The sequence below is a fragment of the Hyposmocoma kahamanoa genome, unplaced genomic scaffold, assembly GCF_003589595.1.
Source record: "Hyposmocoma kahamanoa isolate Upper Pololo Valley unplaced genomic scaffold, ASM358959v1 81, whole genome shotgun sequence".
Taxonomy (NCBI): Eukaryota; Metazoa; Arthropoda; class Insecta; order Lepidoptera; family Cosmopterigidae; genus Hyposmocoma; species Hyposmocoma kahamanoa.
The window spans coordinates 3,399,690-3,422,841 of record NW_020654080.1 but is presented as its reverse complement, the minus strand read 5'-3'; the positions used below and the strand labels follow the sequence as shown (position 1 = coordinate 3,422,841).

The 23,152-nt window shown below is 35.6% G+C and overlaps 1 protein-coding gene across 1 annotated transcript in view; it reads right to left on the bottom strand.

The window, feature by feature from the left end:
* Positions 1–23,152, bottom strand: part of LOC113234018 (pre-mRNA-splicing factor ATP-dependent RNA helicase PRP16) — a 171,795-nt gene that overhangs the window by 24,573 nt on the left and 124,070 nt on the right. Inside the window, exon 12 of the mRNA XM_026469245.1 lies at positions 3,908–4,087. Within this exon, the coding sequence (XP_026325030.1) occupies positions 3,908–4,087 (180 nt within the window). The remainder of the gene's footprint in view (positions 1–3,907; positions 4,088–23,152) is intronic.

The window sequence follows — 23,152 nt, the reverse complement described above, 5'->3', positions numbered from 1 at the left end:
CTACGTTTAAATAGGTTGACTTGGGACATTTTTTTCGTGGTTTTTGTCCCGTCGTCCATTTATTAGTAAGTCAATGCTAGGAAAGCATATTATTATAAAGTCAACGATTACTTAAATGACAAGAACATAGAATAATAGTTAACTATCACAAAATAATGACATTAATGTTAGTAAGAGTTTAAATTAAAATTAAGATTTGACATTTCGTAATTAAAATTTTGTAACATACTGTTAAATTAATTTAATTAAGCAATTTGTATGCCGTAAAATTGGCAATACGTACTGACACAACAATGTTAAATAAGATCTTGTAGAAGTGCGTACACAATAAATTATTTGACTTAATTTGAAAAAAGTCAGGTGATATAGTTCGGCAAAGAGTATAGTTTGTGTATCATAAAAAACGAGTAATTGTACACAATCATGTCCTTATTCAGTTTCAAAAAAATGCCACACTTCAGCCAAACTTGTCGTAGGTGCAGTCGAAATACATGCCCAACGTGCATACATCATGTGTCTCACCTGACCAACCTGAATCGTGAAGGTAAAATCGGTCACTTGGGTCATTCACCTCACTACAATATCTACATAGCTCCATTCTAAGTAGCGTATGTAGTACGTACTACAGTCATAAACGTCAACGGCATTTTTAAATTGACCTCTGACTTTTGTCAATTGAACGGACAGTGTAGCAGCTATTAAAGTGTCGATATTAATTTCGATTAACGGAACGTTTTCGATTGAGCGATCCAATTAAGGTATGATAGTGTAAAATAATTTAGCATGAATTACGTTCTGAAACAAATGAAAACCAGATATGATAAATATTTCAGCGACTTAGTTTTCTACTTTATCTGAGCGTGGTAAACTGGTAACCCTAGCTGAAGAAAGAAGAAACACTGCCAATCTTCAAAGAAGAAACACTGCCAATCTACAAACACCCGACAAGAATAGTTTGAGACGCCGATCTGTTTTCAGAAGAATTAGTTACATACTAACAAGACCAAATAGATAAACTGTGCATATTTATCAGAAGTCTAGGAGCTTTTACTTTTGCCCACCGCACAAGCGAAGTTGACTACATCAAGCGACTTTTGATCAATCTTGCGCTATCCTTAAAAGGTACAGAAAATGGTCAATGCCATCTAGCGGAATAACCGAAGTAACGTCTCAAGGACATTCCATGTCCAAATAATCCACCCAACAAGACCACAAAAACGAAAGGAAATCTGTATTTTTAAATTACTATGTAAATACATACATACGGAAATGCAAATCTGACATTGTGAAAACTGAGCAATTGCAATATAGCAATTTATCGCAATGCGGCAGATATTTTAGATAACAATCGTATAATTGTCGGATACGCTAGTTTTAAAAAATAAGAATCTTTTTTATTGAATTTCGGTTTTATAAAGTAGAAGCATATTTTTAATGAACGCGTTCTAGAAAAAATTAGCATGTGTGATAAAGCATTTGCGTTGTTTGCTTATTCGACAAATAGAGCAAACACCAAACAAGCGTTACCACGCGCTGGTCCGTGTCTTGACGCACATCAAAGGAGTGAAATAGGCAAATACGCAATTAAACCGTCCACACTATGGTCACATTAAATATTTATATCCTTATTTGGCTTAATGTGCCATATATGTTAGTGTCTGCATGTTTATCGCTAAATATTTTTCAAATACAACAAATACCCAATAGTGAAAACAAATAACCATGTGAAGTGCTAAATATTACGGACTTTTGACTTGGCAAATAACGCAGAATGTAACTACATATAACCCGTTTACTTCAGTAGCGAACTACAAACGGCTTTAACGGGTTCTATATGAGAAGTAAAAAATCGTAAGAGTCATATATAACAATATAGATAATAAAAAAATAAGAAGATAAACCAGAAAAATAAGAAAGTATCCGAAGAAAAAATATAACATGATGAATCAGGATAGGAACACTTTTGTTGTTGAAAGGATGGAATAAGTGTTTACTCAAGAAATACAACACAAAAACAAGAAACTGGATATAAATAAGAAAAATAATAATAGTAAGAAGAAAAATGTTCAGAACACTTTTGTCATTGAAAAATAAAGTAGTATTTTCTAGGTATCACGGAGAAGACACAGACAACATAAAACTAAAAAGATATGAAGAATACAACCAAAGTAACAAAACACGGCATGATTTAGATACTATACTACTTAAATAAATAATCATATTTCAATCGCATCCGTACGCAGCTGACGACGACGTCACATCGGCGGCGCTGACACTCGAACGGCCCCGTTAACGTTGTCAGACACGAGTTCATAGTAGAGAAGATATATGCACAGCCAAGGAGCATAATTAAGGTGATGCTGTACTTTTATTTTGTGTATTAAGTTTCATATTTCAAACAAAAACATTTAAATGTTATTAAAAAATGGAAGATTTGTTTTGTGCATATTAGACTCGAAATAGACGTTTTCCCTTGAAAGAGTCTGATTAAGTAATTCAGGGTCGTGATTAAGTTTCATATCATTGATTGGAGTTAGATACTGGTTCTTACAAAGTAATTTATTTAAAATGGTTAATTCTTTAGTATGATTATTGTAATTTAATTTTATTTAGCGGCTATATAAAATGGTCTCGAGATACGCCACTATTGCATTTAATTACCTCCTATCCTTAATCCTATCCTTTATATCCTTATCTTTTATTTAACTGGAATCCTTTTTTAGGTTTCCTTTTTTAACCGGCTTCAAAAAAAGAAGGAGGTTCTCAATTCGACTTTTTTTTGTATGTATGTTATGCGACAATTCGTGAACCGATTTTGATGATTATTTTTTTGTTGGAAAGAGGGTACGTTCCTCAGTAGTGGTCCAATTTAAATTTGAAGAAACTATTTCTACTAATAATACACCTCTAAGGGTAACTAGAGGATGATAGATCATTTTCCGGTAACCGATGTCAATACAACTTGGTAAATAGATGTAATTCTGAACTTTTGGGGTTGGTTTTTTAGTACTCCGTACTGAGATTATTTTGTGATAAACATGTCTATGATATAGCAACTTTCATTCTGCAGAAAACTGTTTTGAATCCATAGACAAACAAAAAAGGGCGTCCAGTAGCACATTAACTGTCTACATGGCCAAACGGTTACTATGATGGACTGCCACGCGCAATACGCAACCTCTGCGTATTCGATTCCCGGACCGGGGGAAATATTTGTATGGCTTACATTTACTTCTCTTGTCATTATCATTATTAATGATAATAATTTAATAATGTGCCAGACAACCACACCGGGTAATACCCGGTCTCAAACTGGCACTTTCCCATATTTTGAATACCAGAGCAACAAAATCAAGTCCGGGGCACTACCCGGAATACCCAGACTAGAACAAATTCAGAAAAGTTCATTTCCCAGATTGGTCCTAACCGGATCCTCAACATCACAGTGCAAACAGTTGGGCCACTTCTTATCTTATCGATGGAATCATACCTACACTAACACCCTTGCCATTATGGTCAAAAGATTTGTCAATCGGCGTAAAGTACTCGCCAATAGTTGCTCAGGGTCTGCCAGACATAGAGGAAAGGAATGGTACGTTACGTACATTAATGGTACGTTAATTTCTGGCTGCTTTCAGTACATATATCATGTTTTTCAAGGTACTTCGTAAAATTTTCGAAAACGATAATTCTACGTTTAGTATTTTAAATTTTAATTGAATTGATATTCAATTATCTTTTGTGAAATTACTCCACTAATTTCTTATAATTATTAATACAAAGATGATTCAGAAAAAATCCTTCGATCCGGCCGGATTCGAACCGACGTCTTCTAGCATACCGTGGCAGACGCTATACCAACTAATCTACGTTCTGTGTTTTACAGTAATACAGAAAATATACATACCTGTTTAACAGCTCCATCAACGTAATCCTCACATACGTTCTTAGAGAAGAATGTTTCAACTGGGAACGTCCTTCCTGGGATGGTGAAGGTGGGTACGTTGCCGAAGAAGGTGGAGAACTTGGTCGAGTCCATTGTCGCTGACGTCACGATTAACTTCAGGTCTGAGCGACGTGCTACTACCTGAGAACAAGAACAATTTTATAAAGATAATGGAAGAGCGATATTCACAGTGATCTACATTTTACAGACAGAAAATTAACTTCTAAGTTGCGGTGATTCAAGTTTCAACCTTGAAGCTGTGTCACTAATTCGTCTTATTTTATTATTCAGTCTGTACACTTTGTAATATCACAAAAGTACTAAAATGTAATAATAAAGAATTTCATTAGAACGTCGTCGCAGTAAATTTTCAATATTAAGTTTTAATAGAATAAATTATAACTTCAACTTCCTTTTGTCGTTAAAACTGACAAGTGAAGGTTATTTGAACAAGTAGGCTAAAGAAAAAACAAGTGAAAATTATGAGATAGAAACGTAGTAAGTAAAATACAGTGATTCATGCGCCTAGATATGTTTTAAAAGAGTTAGCTATTGTGTTTTATATTGTCACAACGGAACTTGTTTACGCGTGCGTAAATTCAGCAAAGTTCGCTAGATCTATTCTTACTTTAATTGCAACCGTTCTTGAGTACTAACGGTAGAGAGATTCCTAAGTCATATATTTGTGGAAATACAGGTTGTGCAAAAGTTGACAAAAACAAAGTAAAATTTTACTATGAAAACATTAGGTACACCCAATTGTGGTAAATAGAAGTTTATAAATAAATATAGTCATTAATTAACATTTGAATATACACAGTGGAATCGTCGGTGAAGAGACCATCTTTGCTCTAGCAAGTCACTAATATAGAGAATGAATAATGGTGGCCCTCGAATACAGCCCTGTGGTACATCAGGTTCCATAAATTCTTATATTTGATTTTACTTCTTTCTCAGTGTGTTTGTCTATGTACGCAACATGCACTTCCTGTTGGCGATTTTGTATATAAGAGTTTATTATATAGTAGACGTGCAGTCTCCTATCGTACTCGATTTCGTTAAGAAGTAATTTATGTCACATGAAATCTAAAGCTTTCATCATGTCCATGAAAATAGTCGAGACTGCAGTCATTACATTACTCATATTTCCTGTTACGGTTGTTAATAGGTCAATTATAGCGAGAACGTTGATTTTTTAAATGGTGTCTTTCAGGTTTTTCTAAGAATCCATAATCAATAATTCATTTGCTCCAATATTTTTCGTACAACTGGTAAAGTAAAGTACAGAACGGCAGATTTTCCATATCTGGAGAGGATTATGACTTGCAGTGTAGTATTACAAACTAATAATTGATGCAATATTGACTTTCTCTCAACGATATTACTCAACAAATTAGCTAAAAAATTTCTCTGCGGGAAAATAAAATTACGAGTATAAATCTGTAAAATCATCCCAGTAAACGAGCGTAATAACGACATGACATGCCGAGATCTAATTTTATGATTGATCGAGCTTCAATTATTGTTAGTGAAATAACTGTAAATGACACGTTCAAACAGGTTCATAGTTGTGTCGTTTCATAGTACATACATCGGCACATTTAGCTGAACACTAAATAAATTCTCAAAATAATGCAGTCTTTTTTCGAATGTCTGGTTAATTATCTTCTTTTTTATTTTAGGTTTAATTTTAAAATAAGTGATTAGTCCATAGTGCTTTTTTCATTTGTTTTTTCCTGCTAATGAAAAAGGTCAATTAGTTCGAGATTGATTTTGCGTTCTTGTACATTTCGTAAACAAAGCTATTTATCAAAACTTTTGTCCGTTTCTGTTTTGTTACAAAATCTAAAAAAAATATTCAATAAAGGTATATGAGTAAAGTTGTGTTAACGAGCGAGGGAAGAATTACAATAAGTCACATAAATTCATTGACTTACAATTATATGGACGTCGGGTCCGCGCTAAAAAGTGTCCGCACTTGTAAGGCGCTAAAATGGTATACAGAGCGCGACACTCCGCTTTAGTCTTCATTTGTTCTACTGACAGCGCGATACTGCGATGACATTATAATTTAAATTTCGAATAGGTTGACTTGGGACATTTTTTTCGTGGTTTTTGTATTAGACCCGTCGTCCATTTATTTGTAAGTCAATGCATAAATTGGTAAAAAATAGAATGCTCTGGCGGCCCGCTGACAACGACTGACAAAGGTTTAAATTATTCGTCGCTGTCAGTGAGGCACTGCACCAGCCAATTGCCAACAGTTGTACAAATCGATGTTAAAAGATACTAAATTCAATGCTACTTATATTATGTCCAATTCTTATATTTATTTAAACATATATGTTAGTATTTTATAATGTCACTTTATTTTTCTTCCTATAACTGTGCTGGAGTGTGTTGTACGTCTAATGATATATTACATGCGTTAAAAAGTGTTGCTATATTCATAAGTATATTATTATACAAAACAAGCTTTACAGCAAGAAAACATTTTGTTGTCTGAAATACAATGATAGCTTCGATTTTACTGTTTAATTCTTCATAATAAAAGACTTCAATGACGTCAAACAATGTTGGACATTGTTACTCCGCAAATAGCAGTTTTTATTTATTTTTTTACGATTTTCTGCTCTGTCCACCCGACCGTGAAATTGATTTGACTTTTTTTAACAATGCGTTATTTTTGTATTGTCAATAGTAACATTTATCGGTGGTTTATTTTTTGTTTACTATTACAGGCTTTTATTAAGGTTAATTTGTTAGTTCATTAGATTTTATATTTCATACTGGATACTTAATATTAAGCAAATTGAAATAAAATAATTGCAGGGGATTGAATGCCGTCTATCCACCAGCAGGGGGTCTAAATTTGGGAGGGTAATTCGTTTTACATTTTTTTTGTGACCAAGCGACGGGACGCCCGTCTACCCATAACAGTTGCAGTGCTATTGAGAACTTGAAATCGCAGAAATCTGATAGGCACTGCCACTGCTGCCCTGAGACATAAGTGGACAAGTCTTATATGCCTGTAATTTCACCAGCACCAAAACTGTCTGGCGGCAGAAACTGGGAAGGCAGTTGCAATACTTCCCTGCACGAACTAATACATAAGGAACTGTACTAAATTTCAGTAAGCATGTAGCTAGCTGTCAGAACCATTGAAATGTTAACATTATTATGAAAAATAGATTCAATTTCAGAAGACAGTCTGGAGTTCAAATAAGGCAACCAATATTACGTATGTTGCCGGTTTAACCCATGTAATTTTTTGTATATAGAAAATTATAGATTCGATTATGTTTTTCGTCTTAGCTTGTCGTATTCAGCCAATTAATTATTCTAAGCCCAGATATCCGGTTGAGTAGCAGAGAATGCCTAATGGCATTTAGTGCGCCATATGTGCTGTTTCGTGTGCAGTAAAGTTTAAATAAAAATAAATAAATAAAAAATAAATTATAGATGAAAGTTGAGTTAATTGAATAAATGACTAAGGGTCGTATTCCAGAACTCTACTCAATGCTCAAGTCAGCACTGAAAATCTTACTCAAGTCCTTGCCATTAGGGTCGTATTTCCAGTGCTTGAAATCATACTCAAGTCTGCTCAAGTCCTGACTTGAGCTTTGAGTAGAGTTCTGGAGTATTCTAATGTATGGTCCTAAGAAATTTTATTATTGTTTTGGTAACTTTTTAGTAGCAGTAGAGCTCCTTGTGAAAGAGTTCGTCCAGGTAAGTACTGCCACCTCATCTATATCAGCCGCCTAGCGTTAAAGTGCGCATTATTGTGTTTTGACGGGTACACTGCCCAAGATAAACCCTTTCACAGGGACTGCTACAACAAACTATTGTCGTTTTAGCTTTTCTCCCATGACCATTTTGCATGGAAATATTTGTATCCGTCTATGTTAGTGTTCTACAGATCAAGTTTAAGATTATTTCAAAGAGATATCATAAAAACTTATCCGACGAATAATTTAAAATATAGATTTTGTTCTTATTAGTCTAGAGAGTTCAGTTGCAGTCTAGACGTTATTATACGCGCGGTAGATTTGTAGATTGGATTTCATCTAGAATTATGTCTGGATGTGTAAGTATATACGATTTAGTATGTACGAGGGGCGGCTCTCTTTTGACTATTTATAATTCAAAATTAGTGAGTGTTTGTTTAATACGTTTCGCTTTGCATAAACAAAATGGCGGACGGAAAAAGTAAAATGTTTAAAAATGAGCAACTTTTTTAATAGACTATTATAATAGTGTATTTACTTCCTATAGCTTGTGTATTTCATATAGCTTTTTAAGAAAGTGTATAAAGATCAATACATTTTCTATGTAGGTACGTTCTATATACATATTTTGAAAAAAAAGTAGCCATGGTCATCTTTTATTTCATGCATCTACCTAAGTAGATTACTTTTCAGCCGCCACTCGTATGTGTATTTTGTGTTAGAGAAATACGAATTTGGGAAGGATACATCTTTGTTTTTTATAAAATATCATATGACGCGATGAACATGTGCGCTAGTCGTAAGCGACACTTATACTCATGCCATTGGATTATCTATCTACTTGCATTGATTATCGATTGCCACTTTATTCTTCTCACTACGCACTCATAGTCTTTTAAGAACACTCTCAATTTGATCTGATACTTCGTGGCCATAACACCTGCAGCTGTAATGACTCATGGGTCATAACAGTTGCCCTGTGTGCGTCACATTGAGACAAAGTTACAAGTCCCATGTGCCTGTAGCTTCACCAGCATTCTTGCTCTTCAAAACCAATCACCAATCCAAACAAAACCAATCCAACCAACACAGTAATCCTCGCTTTCTCAATTTTGTTCTATATATTGTGCATATTGTGACCTTTCTAGACGCCGGCTTGTTATGTATAGGTGGCTTAAAGATTGGTGTTCGTTTGTTCAGCTGAATGAACCAACTAACCTGACTGTGTCCTTATTGTTAACTTAGACCGGACTGGTCAAAGAAAGATAACCTCGACCTGGACACTCTGTTGTTTCTCCACTATATCTTATCATAAAAAAGCCTTGCAGATAAAATTTTGGATATGTAAATTTATTTAAGCCATAATGACACACTAAGCGCAAACGCGCTAACTGCAACCGATTCGTATTGTTTATGAATCCGAGACTATACAAATCTAGAAAACTCGGATCCCCTTCCGATGTCGCTTGTATAGTAAGTCCAATTCGAAACACGAGAAAACACGTCGTTTGTACACCAAGAGGTAAAATGATCCTTGTGACATTTCGGACCGTCCGTTCCGAATCGCACGTAGTGTGGAAACGCTCTTACGGTGAAGACGAAATGATTCACCTATCTAAAACTCGTTATTTGTACCTGAACGATTAACAATCTTACACGCCAATGACGTTATTAAAGCGTGCCCATACAAATTGAGGGAATTTTATAGGCAAAATGCCAAAAGCCGTGGTTGAGAAGAGTTTTCTACATATACGAGAGACACCTCATCGCTTTGGTATGTGTATATATACGTATGGTATGTGAGTGTATATCTGAGAGTCACGAAAACCGCGTGTTCTTTACGCAAATCCTTATAACGAGTGACGTGAAACGGTCACGAGTTGGGTCGGTGTATAGTAGGCAACTGGTAGAATATTTCTTTTTGGCGTTCAAAGATATTCTTATTAATAGACAAGCACGACAAGAGATAGGCAAGAGATGGCTTTTAGAACATTTGCAACATTTTCTCACACTCGGAAATGTATGCATTTCTTAAAACAAAAAATAACCCATAAGGCCTGATTCACGTTACACGTGCACGGTCAAGTATCTCATTCATCATCATCATTTCAGCCAAAAGACGTCCACTGTTGAACATAGGCCTCTCCCAAATAATGCCACAACTATCTGTCTGGGCCGCTTGCATCCAGTGGATTCCCGCAGCTTTCACCAGATCATCAGTCCACCTTGTGGGGGTTTGCCCACGCCGCGTCTACTGGTACGCGCTCGCCACTTGAGAACTCTTCGGCCCCAACGGCCATCTGTTCTGCGAGCAATGTGCCCTGCCCATTGCCACTTAATTTTGCAATTCTTAGGGCTATGTCGGTTACTCTGGTTTCCTTACGGATATCCTAATTACTGATTCAATCTCGCAACGCAACTCCGAGCACAGCCCTTTCCATTGCCCTTTGAGTGACCTTTAGCCTTCTTATGAGACCCATATTGAGCAACCACGTCTTAGTGCCGTAAATCATCACTGGCAAACCGCACTGGTCGAAGACTTTTGTCTCGGGACACTGTGGTATTCTGGACAAGAAGATATGGCGTAATTTCGAATTGTGTTATACAGATCCATCGCTACTGGTAGCCGAAACTTTGGACCATTTCTTTGCACGTTCCTGATATTCACACTTTCGTCACTCGTAAAAATCTTTTTATACGCTCGTTTAATCTTGTTACTTTCGACTTGACCTTGTTAAAGGCCATCCTTAATCTTAACTAACTGCGGTATCTGAGATTTTTATTTTTATTTTTATCGTAACAGACTGAGAATATAAATAAATAATGATTAAGGACTGTGTATCTTTTTCTTTATGATGTGAAGTAATGGGACGAATAAGCCCTGCGCCTGGTGGTAAGCGACATGTTCGCCCATAACAATTGCAAGGCCACTCAGAGTTTTAAATCACAAAAATCTGAGAACACTGCCACTACGCGGGTCACCCTGTGACATAAGTGACAAGTCTCATGTGCCTGTACTTTCAATAGCACCCTTAATAAGCGGAACGCAGTAATGCACACATTACTGCTTGGCAGCAGAAACAGGTAAGGTATGTCTCTGGACGAACTGTCTTATAAGTCAGAGGTGCGAGTCTGGATTCGAAACCACGGCCTCGGCTTGAGAGGTAATAGTTCAAACCATTAGATTACCCTAGCTGCATTCTGAATATATATTACACAAAATAACGTTTTTTAGCATGCCGTGCCAGATGCTATAACAACTAAGCTGCGGAATGAACCAGCGGACCTTACGAATTTTTCTATGTGCTTGCGTCGTATCTTTGTATTTGGTTTTTCAACGACTTTTTAGCCGTAGCGCTATCTATGAGAAATCTATGATATTTCGTGATCCAGTTAGATAATTTTACAGCTACCAGCACCGGCTAGAGATGTCGCTATTCATTTCGTGTTTTTTTTTTCCTAATACGTGATTTGAAATTGATTTGGAGCACTGAGTGGTACTGCAATTGTTATGGACAGGCCTGTCACTTAGCACCAGGTGGGCGACTTGGTCGTCCCGTCACCTGGGCTCATAAAAAATACGTGTAAGCCCCCAATCCGCATTAGCAGAGGGACATATAAATGGGTTGGTGACGATGAAGAACTTCAGAATCAGCCAAAAGCTCGATTTCTTCTCACTTATTTCGCTACTGAATGTGCAGTGTTCCAATAAATGCCCTTATACTAAATTACAACCAAAAGGAGACCAATGATTCACCCAACTAACTCCGGTGCAAAATTATATCAAGGCCGCCCGTTCTTTATTACATTATTTTGTTTTACATGTTTGCGTTGTCAGTTACATACCCAGTCGCGTCCCGCCTACGGTCGTTCTTGACTTTGCTTTATATCAGCGGAGTTATAAATAGTGGACAGGATGGATCGACTTTCACAGCCAAACTCTATTGTTGTTGTCTGGCACTTATTACTAATATTAATTGCTTCCTTAGGACAGAACATTAATGGGCACTTTTTTTGCTGATTAGCATTAAATTTTATATCTCTCAACTATGAACAACAATTGTCATATTTAATTTTCGAACGAATTTTTTTATCCACAAAACACATAAGCCATAACATAAGCGAAAATTTAAACAATAATTGTTAATAAAAAAAGTATCCCATTCTTTGATTATATTGAAAACAAAGAAACTTCTGCCATGTAAACAGCGAGTTGTTAATGTGGCAGTAAAAAATAATAACAGGAAACTATATAACGTATACACTAGGGAAACCCTGTATCGCGGGTACCATGGACACACACATACACAACCACAAATTACACCCAAACTCACGTGAGAAATAGATGTAGGCCCTACAAATATTTTTCCCGGCCCGGGAATCGAACCCGAGACCTCTGCATGGCAGTCCAGTATGGTAACCGTTCGGCCACCGAGGCAGTTTTATATTTTATTTATTTATTTTATCTTAGAGGGCACAAACAGCTTATACTATAACATAATAGAAATTAAAATGACATTGGTAAGTAAACAATTCCCCGCCGATAGAATTAAGTTACCTAAAAAAGCATTGGTTACAGTCCGTATAGAAAAATAATAAAAAAAGTTAAAACAATAACCCAGTAATGTGGACAAAAAGGATGAAGACTCAGCATTGCTGATTTTCAGACATTTTTTAAAATACTGAGTGTCGAATTCTAGAACTCTACTCAATGCTCAAGTCAGGATTTGAGTATGATTTAAAGCACTAGAAATCATACTCAAGTCCTTGCCATTACGGTCGTATTTCCAGTGCTTGAAATCATACTCAGATCCTGACTTGAGCATTGAGTAGAGTTCTGGAATACGACACTAAGTGACGGGATGTACAAGTCGCGCGCTTAGAGTACGTTGTTCTACTTCTTTCTTTCATCTACCATTTTCCTCGCTATAGTGAGGTGAAAAGTTGTGTGCTCGGCAGCGAGAAAACCTCGCTACGCTCAGGATTCTATTTTTGTTCTTAGACTCCTTCACTTGCACGGGTTTCAATACAAGCACCCGCGTCAAATAACAACTTTGCAGCCTTGGATAACAAATAACTATTATTATATTCCTACACAAAATATCTGTGGTGTAAAAATTTCAACACAAATTTTGATCGTTAATATCAAAATGTGGAAGAACGATATTGTAATTTCTGTCCTGTAATTATCCGAGAAGACTAAAGAAAACGACATTCAACTACGTCCGAACGTTTGTTTAATATAATATTTACATTGATTAAACCCAAAAATACCTGCTGAATTACCATGTTTATATCAGAAAATTCGATGGGCGTGGTACAATCGAAACAAATGTTTGTTGCCAATTCAAAATACCGCAGCTGCGCCTCTAAATTTCTACACGTGATTGTTACGAGCGCGCAATCAAATTCAAAATAAATCGAATCCCAGACGTGCCCCCAATCACGTAACGTTATTTTAAATTTAAAGGAACGTTCCAAATTTGTAACAGACGAATGGCGTCGTGCAGAAGGTTTATAACTAGAAGGATTTTGAATTTCACTTGCCGATTTTAATTGTTATTTACCAACCCGTCACACACCATAGTGTTTGAAAACAATAGTTTTCATGAGAAATGTTAATGGACTGGTCATCCTATCAGTCGAAGAAACTATAAACGATGGGGAACATGAGTTTTTGAGTGGAGACTGCGATTCGGTACATGTAGTTATAGAACGTCTTTGGGCCCGGTAGAGTGAAAATCCGTGAAAGGCTTCTGGCAGGCAATCGATTCGACAAACTAACTAGCGGGAGAAGGGCACAGGACCATGAATGCCAATTGGAACTGAAACTATTTATTCGGATGTAAATCGTGTATATTTTTTCAAATAAAGCAACTTTTCAGGCTCTTTACAGGTTCCATGGTCACGGCCGACTGACCATGGATTATGAGTCATATAAACGCGATTTAGATTGAAAAAAAAAAATAGTTTCATTTCTAATGTAGCAATCGCAATAACTAAAGAAGTCGATATACGAGTGTCCAGTTAATAATTTTAAAAAAAGAAGATTGAATTCGAAACGCAACCGTCCTATTGGTGGAAATTTAAAAAGTGAAAAGAAGAATACAGCCCGCGGGTATTGCTCTATTGCGGGTATATTCGAATTGAGTGTTTCAAATGTTGACTAGTGTAGTAAACAACATTACGAATTAAAGTTTTATTGACTCGATCGTATTATGCGAAGGCCATTGTACAAAATCAAATACTAGGGGAAAGTAGACAATTATTGATAAGGCTATAAAATCACGAATAATATATATATATTCGTTTCAACAGATTTTTATTTGCCACCAAATTCGGTGTTTAGAGTAGTATATACATTTCTCAAGTCAAATAAGGAATGTGCGAGATATTATTTGAACAATGAATACAATTGATCAACAGCGGTAACACGTTAATTGCCCCTTTAATTGGTGTTTAGCAAAGTAACATTTTATAAAAATGAAATAAGGATTGTTCGAGATATTTCTTGAAATCAATGAAGCGTAGATCTATGACCTATATCGATAATAAATTGCTCATTGATTATATTGTCTAGTGTCATTGCAAAAACATATTTATTGCCAGTTACAATGGAGCGTTCGAGATTTTAGAACACAAATATGAACATAATTGAGCAATTGCGGTAACGCGCCAATCGTCATCTAATTAACTGCCTCCGTGGTCGAACGGTTACCATGCCAAACTGCCATGCAGAGGTTCTGGGTTCGATTTCCAGGCCGGGAGAAATATGTGTATGGCCTACATTTATTTCTCTCGTGAGTTTGGGTGTAATTTGTGGTTGTCTATGTGTGTGTCCATGGCAACCGCGATAAAGGGTTGCCCTAGTGGCTATGAAAAAATATATTTAGTGTTTAGCGTAGTAACATTTTAGAAACCGAAAGATTTACGAAGAATGGCATAACTGGAGTTACGTCAAACATGTTTATTGCTCCATTAGATACAGAAAAATAAAACTTACGTCCTCTCCAACTCCTGTAACTGTATCTACAAAATTCGTTGATAGAGTTACAAGAATTTGAGAGGATGTAGGTTATATTTTTTTGTATCTAATGGAGCAATAAACGTGTTTCACGTAACTCTATTTTTTGGCATATTTTTTTATTGGCATAGGTGGCCAATCTTCCATGAGGGGTGCGATATTTTGAAAATTTTCCATTCGCATTCCTGAAATTACTTCCAAAGCTTTGCCAAGTCAGTTTTCGATATAGCTCTTTAAGCGTGGCTATTTCTGAATAGCTATAAATGCTTTTTATTTGGACCAGTGTCGATAACAAGCCGATTAAGAATGACGTTTATGTGTTTGTTTAAGAAATAATTAACATTCTCAGGCACTGAGTAAAAGCCTAGCAATTGTAACAAGAGAAAGCTAAGGTGACGCAGACAAACAAGTCAAAATAAATCGTCTATATTTCGAGTGTGGTTGTTAACATGATACAGATGTGTAAAACATGGACAGGCGAGTAGCTTACCATCAGGCGCCCGACTTGCCCGTCCCGTCACTTGATGTTATAAAAAAAAAGAAAAATAGATGAAGCAAGAAAAATAGTTTTACTGATAAAGTATTAAGTATTAGTTTAAAACAATGAAGTAGTTAATCATTACAAAAAATAAATGGCACATTATATTGTCTCTAGTGGCGATGCAAAAGCAAATTTATTACCAGTCATTACGGTGTATTCGAGTAATTATTATTGAGCAATTCTTTACACGTCAGTTCAAATATTATGTCTAACACGTTGAAGCAAACTTGTACTTGAATAGTTCTAATCTAGAGCGCCACTGCATGCCGTATGAGTGGATACTAACTTAGCTCGTTTTAATTTTTTTCTCGTAGGTACTAATGAGATTGCTCGCTTAGGTCGAGCGACAGGGACACTGGTTTTATTACAGAATTTATTTTATTACAGATTTTATTGTATTACAGAATTTATTTTATCACAGAATTTATTTTATTACAGACGAGATTAAAGCTATTTGAAAAATGTATATGGTATACTGTATGTGTTCTATTTACTTCAATTTCCCTAGTGCGGGGTTATGAGTGTGTGCGTTTTAATTACTTTGATTATTTTAATTTTTAAGATGCACTTAGTAGCCTTAGTCAACTTTTATTGAAAAAAAAAAAAAATAATTAAACAAAATGCATTTTTTAATATTTTTTGACAAGGCAGAAACGGGTGAAAATTTTAACATTGTAACATTGATTAAATCAAAGTTTAACAAATAAATAAGCTTTTTCAGCAAGTTTATTTTCGACAAACCTGTATTATGTAGGAAATTAAAACAAACGAATGACAGTGGACTAATTTTTTGTTTTCAAATTACACCTTAAAAAACAAAAACAAAATAACTGATCGGACTTTCGAAAGAAACTACATTCTTTTGAGGATTTTACAAGTGTTCCGTTAAATGTGCCAGTGTGTGTAGTTTCCAAACTCATGGCCAAGACGTTCTTGACATTCGTAGTTACATAAAGTTTATAAATAGCACGGATCAAGTATTCTAAAAATGGAGTCATATATTTTCATAGTTCTATTTTTATAGTTTATATTAGTTGTACGACTGTTCGTAATGATGTATTGGTATTCTATGATAACAATGCTAACAATAGGTTTGTTATGTCTAAGGAAACATAATGGGGCGGATATAGAAGTAACCAGTGTTGCGAGATGGTAATATTTCGATGCCTTACTTTCTCAAACTCGTATCTTATAAAGGGTGTTTAATTTGGATGCATTACTTTAAGAATAGATAAAGCCAGTGTGTGAATATGAAGGTCAAAGTCAAAGTTAAAGATTATTTATTCCATAGGTAAAATAAATTTACACTTGAAATCGTCACATTTAAGCTACTGCTCGTTTACTACGCTGACCTCTCTGAGAAGAACGAGCAAGAAACTCGAGGGATTGCTCTTTTCAAATAAACTTAAATGCTATGGAATACACTTTGAATCAAATTTGTGTGGATTCTGGAGCCATGTCGTCTTTCCATACATCTTTATCTAACACGTAGTCTTCAATTTTGTAATATGATTTTTCGATCAATAATATTTTTAATGTAGTTTTTAAACTTAGGAAATGATAAACTTAATATATGCTCCGGAATCTTATTGTAAAAACGTATACAGTTCCCCATAAAAGAGTTGTTTACCTTGGTTAAACGAAATCGTGGTACCATGAGTTTGGACTTAGCTCAAAAGTTAATATTATGGATATCTTCTTTCTTATTGAAATTATGTATATTTTTACGAGCATATAAAATATTTGAGTAAATGTACTGTGCTGCCACAGTCATGATACCAGTCTCCTTAAACTTTTCTCTGAGAGAAACCCGAGAGCCTAGACGGTACACAGAACGAATCGCTCGTTTTTTTAAGGAAATGTGATGTGACATCAGCCTGCAAAATTTGTATATACAATCCATTTTTTGCATTTCAGTGACTTTGTGCATTATGATACGAGTTTGAGAAAGTAAGGCGACAATTTATCTCATTTTTCATAACTTTGATAGCAGTAGTGCTCCTGGCGAAAGAGTTTGTCCAGAAGTACTGTAACCCGATAAATTTTTACCGTCGAGCATATATTTTTTTATAACATCAAGTAATGGGACGTTCGTCAACAATTGCAGCGCCACTCAGAGCTTTAAACCGCAAAGGTCTTAGGGAAACTGCCACTGCGCGCGTTACCTTGAGACAGAAGTTGACAAGTCCCATGTGCCTGTAATTTCACCAGCACCCTTACCCTTCAAAACAGGAACAAGAGTCGGTATTCAACATTAACTATTTATTAAATGCAAATTAAATAAGATTATTTATTAGGTTGGGCATTCATTTCGAATTATCTTTTTGTTACGTCTTTTAATTTACAATAGGTATCAAGAAATTATTTTAGGTAATGGATTACCGTTATTGGCGTGGAAATTGTAAATTGATGATTACAAGATAACTACATTCAAGGCCAGTCAATTTATGTCTTATCCCTATCGGGCAAAGGTCGATATTGTACTAAACTGTCGAGGGTTAACGACACAATAGCCATTACGTGCGTGAATTATAAGGGTCGACCCATTCTGTTTTAGTACAGGCTTATTTTCTTTACTTTAGTTGTAATTACAGAATAATATAAAGGCTAACAAACCTGACAAACAAACTACGTATATTTGTAGTTTCCTGATGCACGATAGATAGTGTTGACCAATTTTGCGTCAACATTGAATCGCGATGTTAAGATTTTCTTCCGAATGTTGACAAGTTCGACTGACTTCAATGAATTTTGAATGTAGTTGCTTATCAAACAATAGGGTTCAAGCAGTTTGAGTAATTTTAAAAGAGAATGAATATTTGTATTGTACACAACATTTTTATGCTATTGTTAGTAATAGGTGCTTTGTTAATTGACTATTTAAGGATAGAGTGAATAGGCCTTTACTAGACATGGGCGTAACATTGTACATCGTCGTTTAATATTAGGTGGAGACAAGCTTTGGTCCATTCCAAATAAATAACAAAATAAATATTGCATATGATGTATATCAAATTTCAAGTCGATCGGACATGTGAGCTATTTCAACTGAGAAGAGCAAATGATTTTAAAACAGCTGAACAGATGTTCATCAAACTCTGAAATAAGTTAAGTAGTTAGTAGCAGTAGAGCTCCTTGTGTAAGACTTGTCCAGGGAAGTACGGTAAGGGTGCTGGTGAAAACACAGGCACATGGGACTTGTCAACTTGTGTCTAAGGGTGACGGGCGCATAGGCAGTGCCCCTCAGATCTTTGCGATTTAAAGCTCTAAATGGCACTGCTGTTATGGATAGGCGAGACGCACGACTTGTTCGTACCGTCACTTGGTATTATATAAAAAAAACTAAGAACTATCCATTAAATTAGCCTTCAAATAAAAAAGACTGAGAGCTGTCCATCAGTTTAAGAGCTACAATGTCACAGACAGACAGATAGATACACAAAGGCTTTAAAAAGAAAGGTGGATAGTATGGTAGTTTGCACTAAAACTAAGTTGAGATTGGAAATGAATAACCTAACCTAACTTCCGGTTTAAAAAACCGACCTCAAAAGTCATTCATCCGATAGTTTGCCACCCTTAGAGGTGGTATATTTTCTTGATGGGAGATGGGAGTACATCCGAGGTACCTTCTTTCCAACAAAAAAAAAAAAGAATCATCAAAATTGGTTCACAAACGGCGGAGTTATCGCGTAACATACATACAAAAAAAAACACAGACGAATTGAGAACCTCCTCCTTTTTTGAAGTCGGTTAAAAAAGCAAATATACCCGATTTAAATCCGAGAAAATAGTGTCATTTCCTATGTGTAACAATCGCGAAAACCAAGGAACTCGATAAGTTGAGATTATTCGAAGAATCTATCTGACGTCATGCTATATCATCACTCTCAGACTAAACAAACAAATAGGAGGGCGTTTCTGTCTTTACTAACAAGCTCATCTGAATGAATGTAGCGTAACTAAGCTATTCATATCTTCACGTATGTTAATTTCCGTTTTGATTGCAGGCAGCTGTTGTGAGAACCTGTGTGTTGAGAAATGTAATTTCATGCTTTTGAACATATGATGTTTCCATTCCATTAGTATTCTGTCGCGAATTAGGTCAAAGTTTATGTAATGCGGGGGAATTCCGTACCCAGTTGCTTATGTGGATATTAATACTTTTATTTCCATAATAAACAAACAAAGATATAGAAACGATGGATGCGTGAAAGATGATATGCGTATGAAGGTGAACAATGAAATCACTGGAAGGAGACATACTGCATTGACTTAAAGTAATGATAGCATGATGATGATTGATTATAATTATAAATGAATAATAATAATTTATTCGCAGTGTACATAGTTGGATTAACATATGTTTCTATTAACAGGTTCTCACACTTAGCTAGAAATAGCATGCAAATTTACCACAATTTTATTGTACTTATCTTAATTATAAACTAAATTAAAATATTTTATTCGATTATATTACTTATACATTTAAAATAATAAGTCGCAATATGTCAAGTTTAAATAAATATCTAATTATTTTCTGTAGTAAAAACATTCTTGAATTGAATAAAAAGAACAGTCGGATATAATTTACTACAATTTTAGTGTACTTATCTTAATTATTAAAATATTTTATTCAATTATATTATACATTTAAAATAACAAGTCGCAATATCTAATTATTTTTTGTAGTCAAAATATTCTTGAATTGAATAAAAACAACAGTTGGACAATCATTTAAGTAACCTTTTTCGGAACATTGTATTTGGTGTATTCTTTATCTCAATTGGTAGCGAATTATATATTTTGACACACATGGGTAGACAGTTACGACGATACACTTCTCTTTTTATGTTGACCGGTACAGTAAGTCTGTCCGGAAAACTCGTGTTAAATAAAGGTTCATGTCGTTTGAATAATGAATAATTTTGCTTGACGAAGGTACAGGTACTCAAAAATAAGTACTAAAATGCAAGGCACTGTTAATAAATTTAATTTCTTAAAAAGTGGTTTGCACGAAGTTACAGGTGAAGGTGTTGCAAATCGATCTAACGCTGCGCTTTTGCGAGATAAGGACTCTGTCAATGTTATATGAGTTGCCCCAGATCAGAATACCGTAAGCTATCACCTAAACAACATACCCATCATAAGCCTGAAGAGCAACAGTTTGGCTGATAGTTTTAGATAGACGCCAAAGAACATACGAAAAGCGCTCAATTTTAGTACATGTTTGGTCAATGTGTGAATTCCAAGAACATCCACTGTCTAAAATGATGCCCAGAAACTTTATCTCATCACTAGGTACTGTTGATTTTTTCATTATTGTATGCAATGTTTAAGTCTAGACTCCTTGTCCTTGAAATTAATTTCTGCGATTTTGTCCACTTCTTTCACAGATTTCCTGACCTACAGCTTGATGTTGATTACGGTTACCCGCCGCAAATTAATTAAGAGATCTCGCGCGAGTCGCGCCCTTTCGTGCGAACCCTACTGGACCAACTTCGGGCCAAAGTATATAACCCCGTCGCAAATTAATTCAAAATTAGCTTCATTTAAGAGTTTACTTACGTAAAAACCTTTAGTGAAAGCGCTTATTGGAAGTTTCGTGATAAATTTGCGTTTTTTTATATTAATTTCACTAATACGATGTAAGAGCGAACAGGTTTATATTCTTATGTGAAGCTAATAAAAATGAAATAAATAACAAATGGACACGTGCGCACTCAGTTTGACAGCAAAAACCTGCCTGTAAATCGTGAATAAAACCATCCATTCTTTGCTTAATTATTATAAGCAATAAAGAATGTTTTGCACTGTATTGTTTTCTAGTTTGATTTCAAAAGTTCCAATACTCGTAGTTTTAGTAGCAGTAGAGCTCCTTGTGAAAGAGTTCGTCCAAACAAGTACTGTCCTAAATTACAGGCACATGGGACTTGTCAACTTATGTCTTAGTGTAACGAGCCCAGTGGCAGTGCCCCTTAGAACTTTGCGATTTGAAGTTCTGAATGGCATTGCAACTGCTACCAGGGGTAAGGCGTCCCTTCACTTGGTATTATAAAAAAAAAGGTAAGACGATCGAAGCATGTTGTGAAACATGTTCAATTAATCTGAAGATATTGCTTTGATGAATGAATGAAGATGTTTAGGGTCACCGAATCCAACCTTTCCGGAAATAGATTTGGAGTAATATCGATCGATTATTGTTTTATCCCACTATTAACTCCCACATATTAATTCCCACACACACAAACACACACTCTCACTCACTCACACACACACACACACACAAACACACACTCTCACACACCCACAACAAAATACTTGCCCTCTAGTTTTGAATTTTATTTATATTTATAATTTTTTTATTTGTATAAACCAAATTTTGAGTATCTTTCTCTCAGCAATTATTCGTGACGCAATCAATGTTTTATTGATACTTTATCCGTAGGCGGAGGCCTGGAGACCTATAGCACAGGGTATCCTAGTTTAGGCTCCAGCCATCACAGACAACAAATGCTTTATTACTTAAGAATGTTTAATTATGGTTGAAATTGCGTGTGAAGGAAATAAATTTATTATTATTATTATTATTATTATCCTTGTATACGTTCCGATACCGATTTTCGAGCTAAAATACGAAAAAGTGAAAAAAATAATGATTGCACGATTTCAAAGCGATTTACCTGTTGCCGAATAAGTGTAATACTCATCAACAAAGTGTTTGGGTGTAATTTAAAAAAAGAATTGCAAATTCGAAATTTTCAATAATCTTTTTTACAAGCTCCTTTAACTGCCTCCGTGGCCGAACGGTTACCATACGGAAGTCCCAGGTTCCATTCCCGGGCCGGGACAAATATTACCATAGCCTACATTTAATTCTCTCGTGGGTTTGGGTGTAATTTGTGGTTGTCTATGTGTGTGTCCATGGCACCCGCGACACAGGGTTTCCTAGTGCGGGGCTATTATTATATTAGCGAAAATTGTAAAAATAAGCAATTATTTTCCAAACGACCGCTAGCAGATAAGAATTATAAGAAGTGAACTATAATTTATTACAAATGGCCTCACGCAGTGCACATGGCCAAGTCGGGGAGATTTATCTGCACAGAGACAACATGTGATTTATTAATTTGTTATTACCTAGGACGATGGCATTAGTGGCTCGGTTTATGTTCAGTTAAACGCATTGATAGTGTGGCTTATAACATTGGATATTTAGAATGTTTTGTTTTTACGATGCCAAGGGAAGATCATTATAATATATTTATAATATAATGAGTATAACTTAATAAAAGAATCAAAATTAGACGCGATTGAATTTAAACAGCTCCGTCCGCGGTCGCGATCGAGCAGGGAGTGAGGTGGAACGAAACAAAGTCAGAATGCGGGTCAATAGAGCTATGGAACAATTCAAAATTTAAATCCGAGTGGCCAGGAACCGGTGAAAGACGATAAAAAGGTGGGATGACGATGCAAGGAGGTCGCTCCGTCACAAGACGAACAAGTCGTGCGCCTGGTGGTGAGCGTCTCTTGTTATTACACGCTTGTATCGCCTCTCACTTGAGACTGGTTTTAAAAAAAAAAAACCGACCTCCATAAGTTTGTGCAATTACATCTATTTGCCAAGTTTTATTCAAATCGCTTACCGGAAAGTGCGCGAAACCGGATTCATCCCCTAGTTTGCCACCTTTAGAGGTGGAATATTTTCTTGACATTTAAATAGCACCAATACAGAGGGACCCTTCTTTCGTTCCAACAAAAAAAAGAATCATCAAAATCATCAAAACCTCCTCCTTTTTTAAAGTCGGTTAAAAAGGAAGTAGAGCTGACACGGTCAACTATACTCTATCTCAGTCACTTCCATACTACGCAAGACTATGGAACGTGTAGGTACTCAACAGCCATCTCCTGTCGTA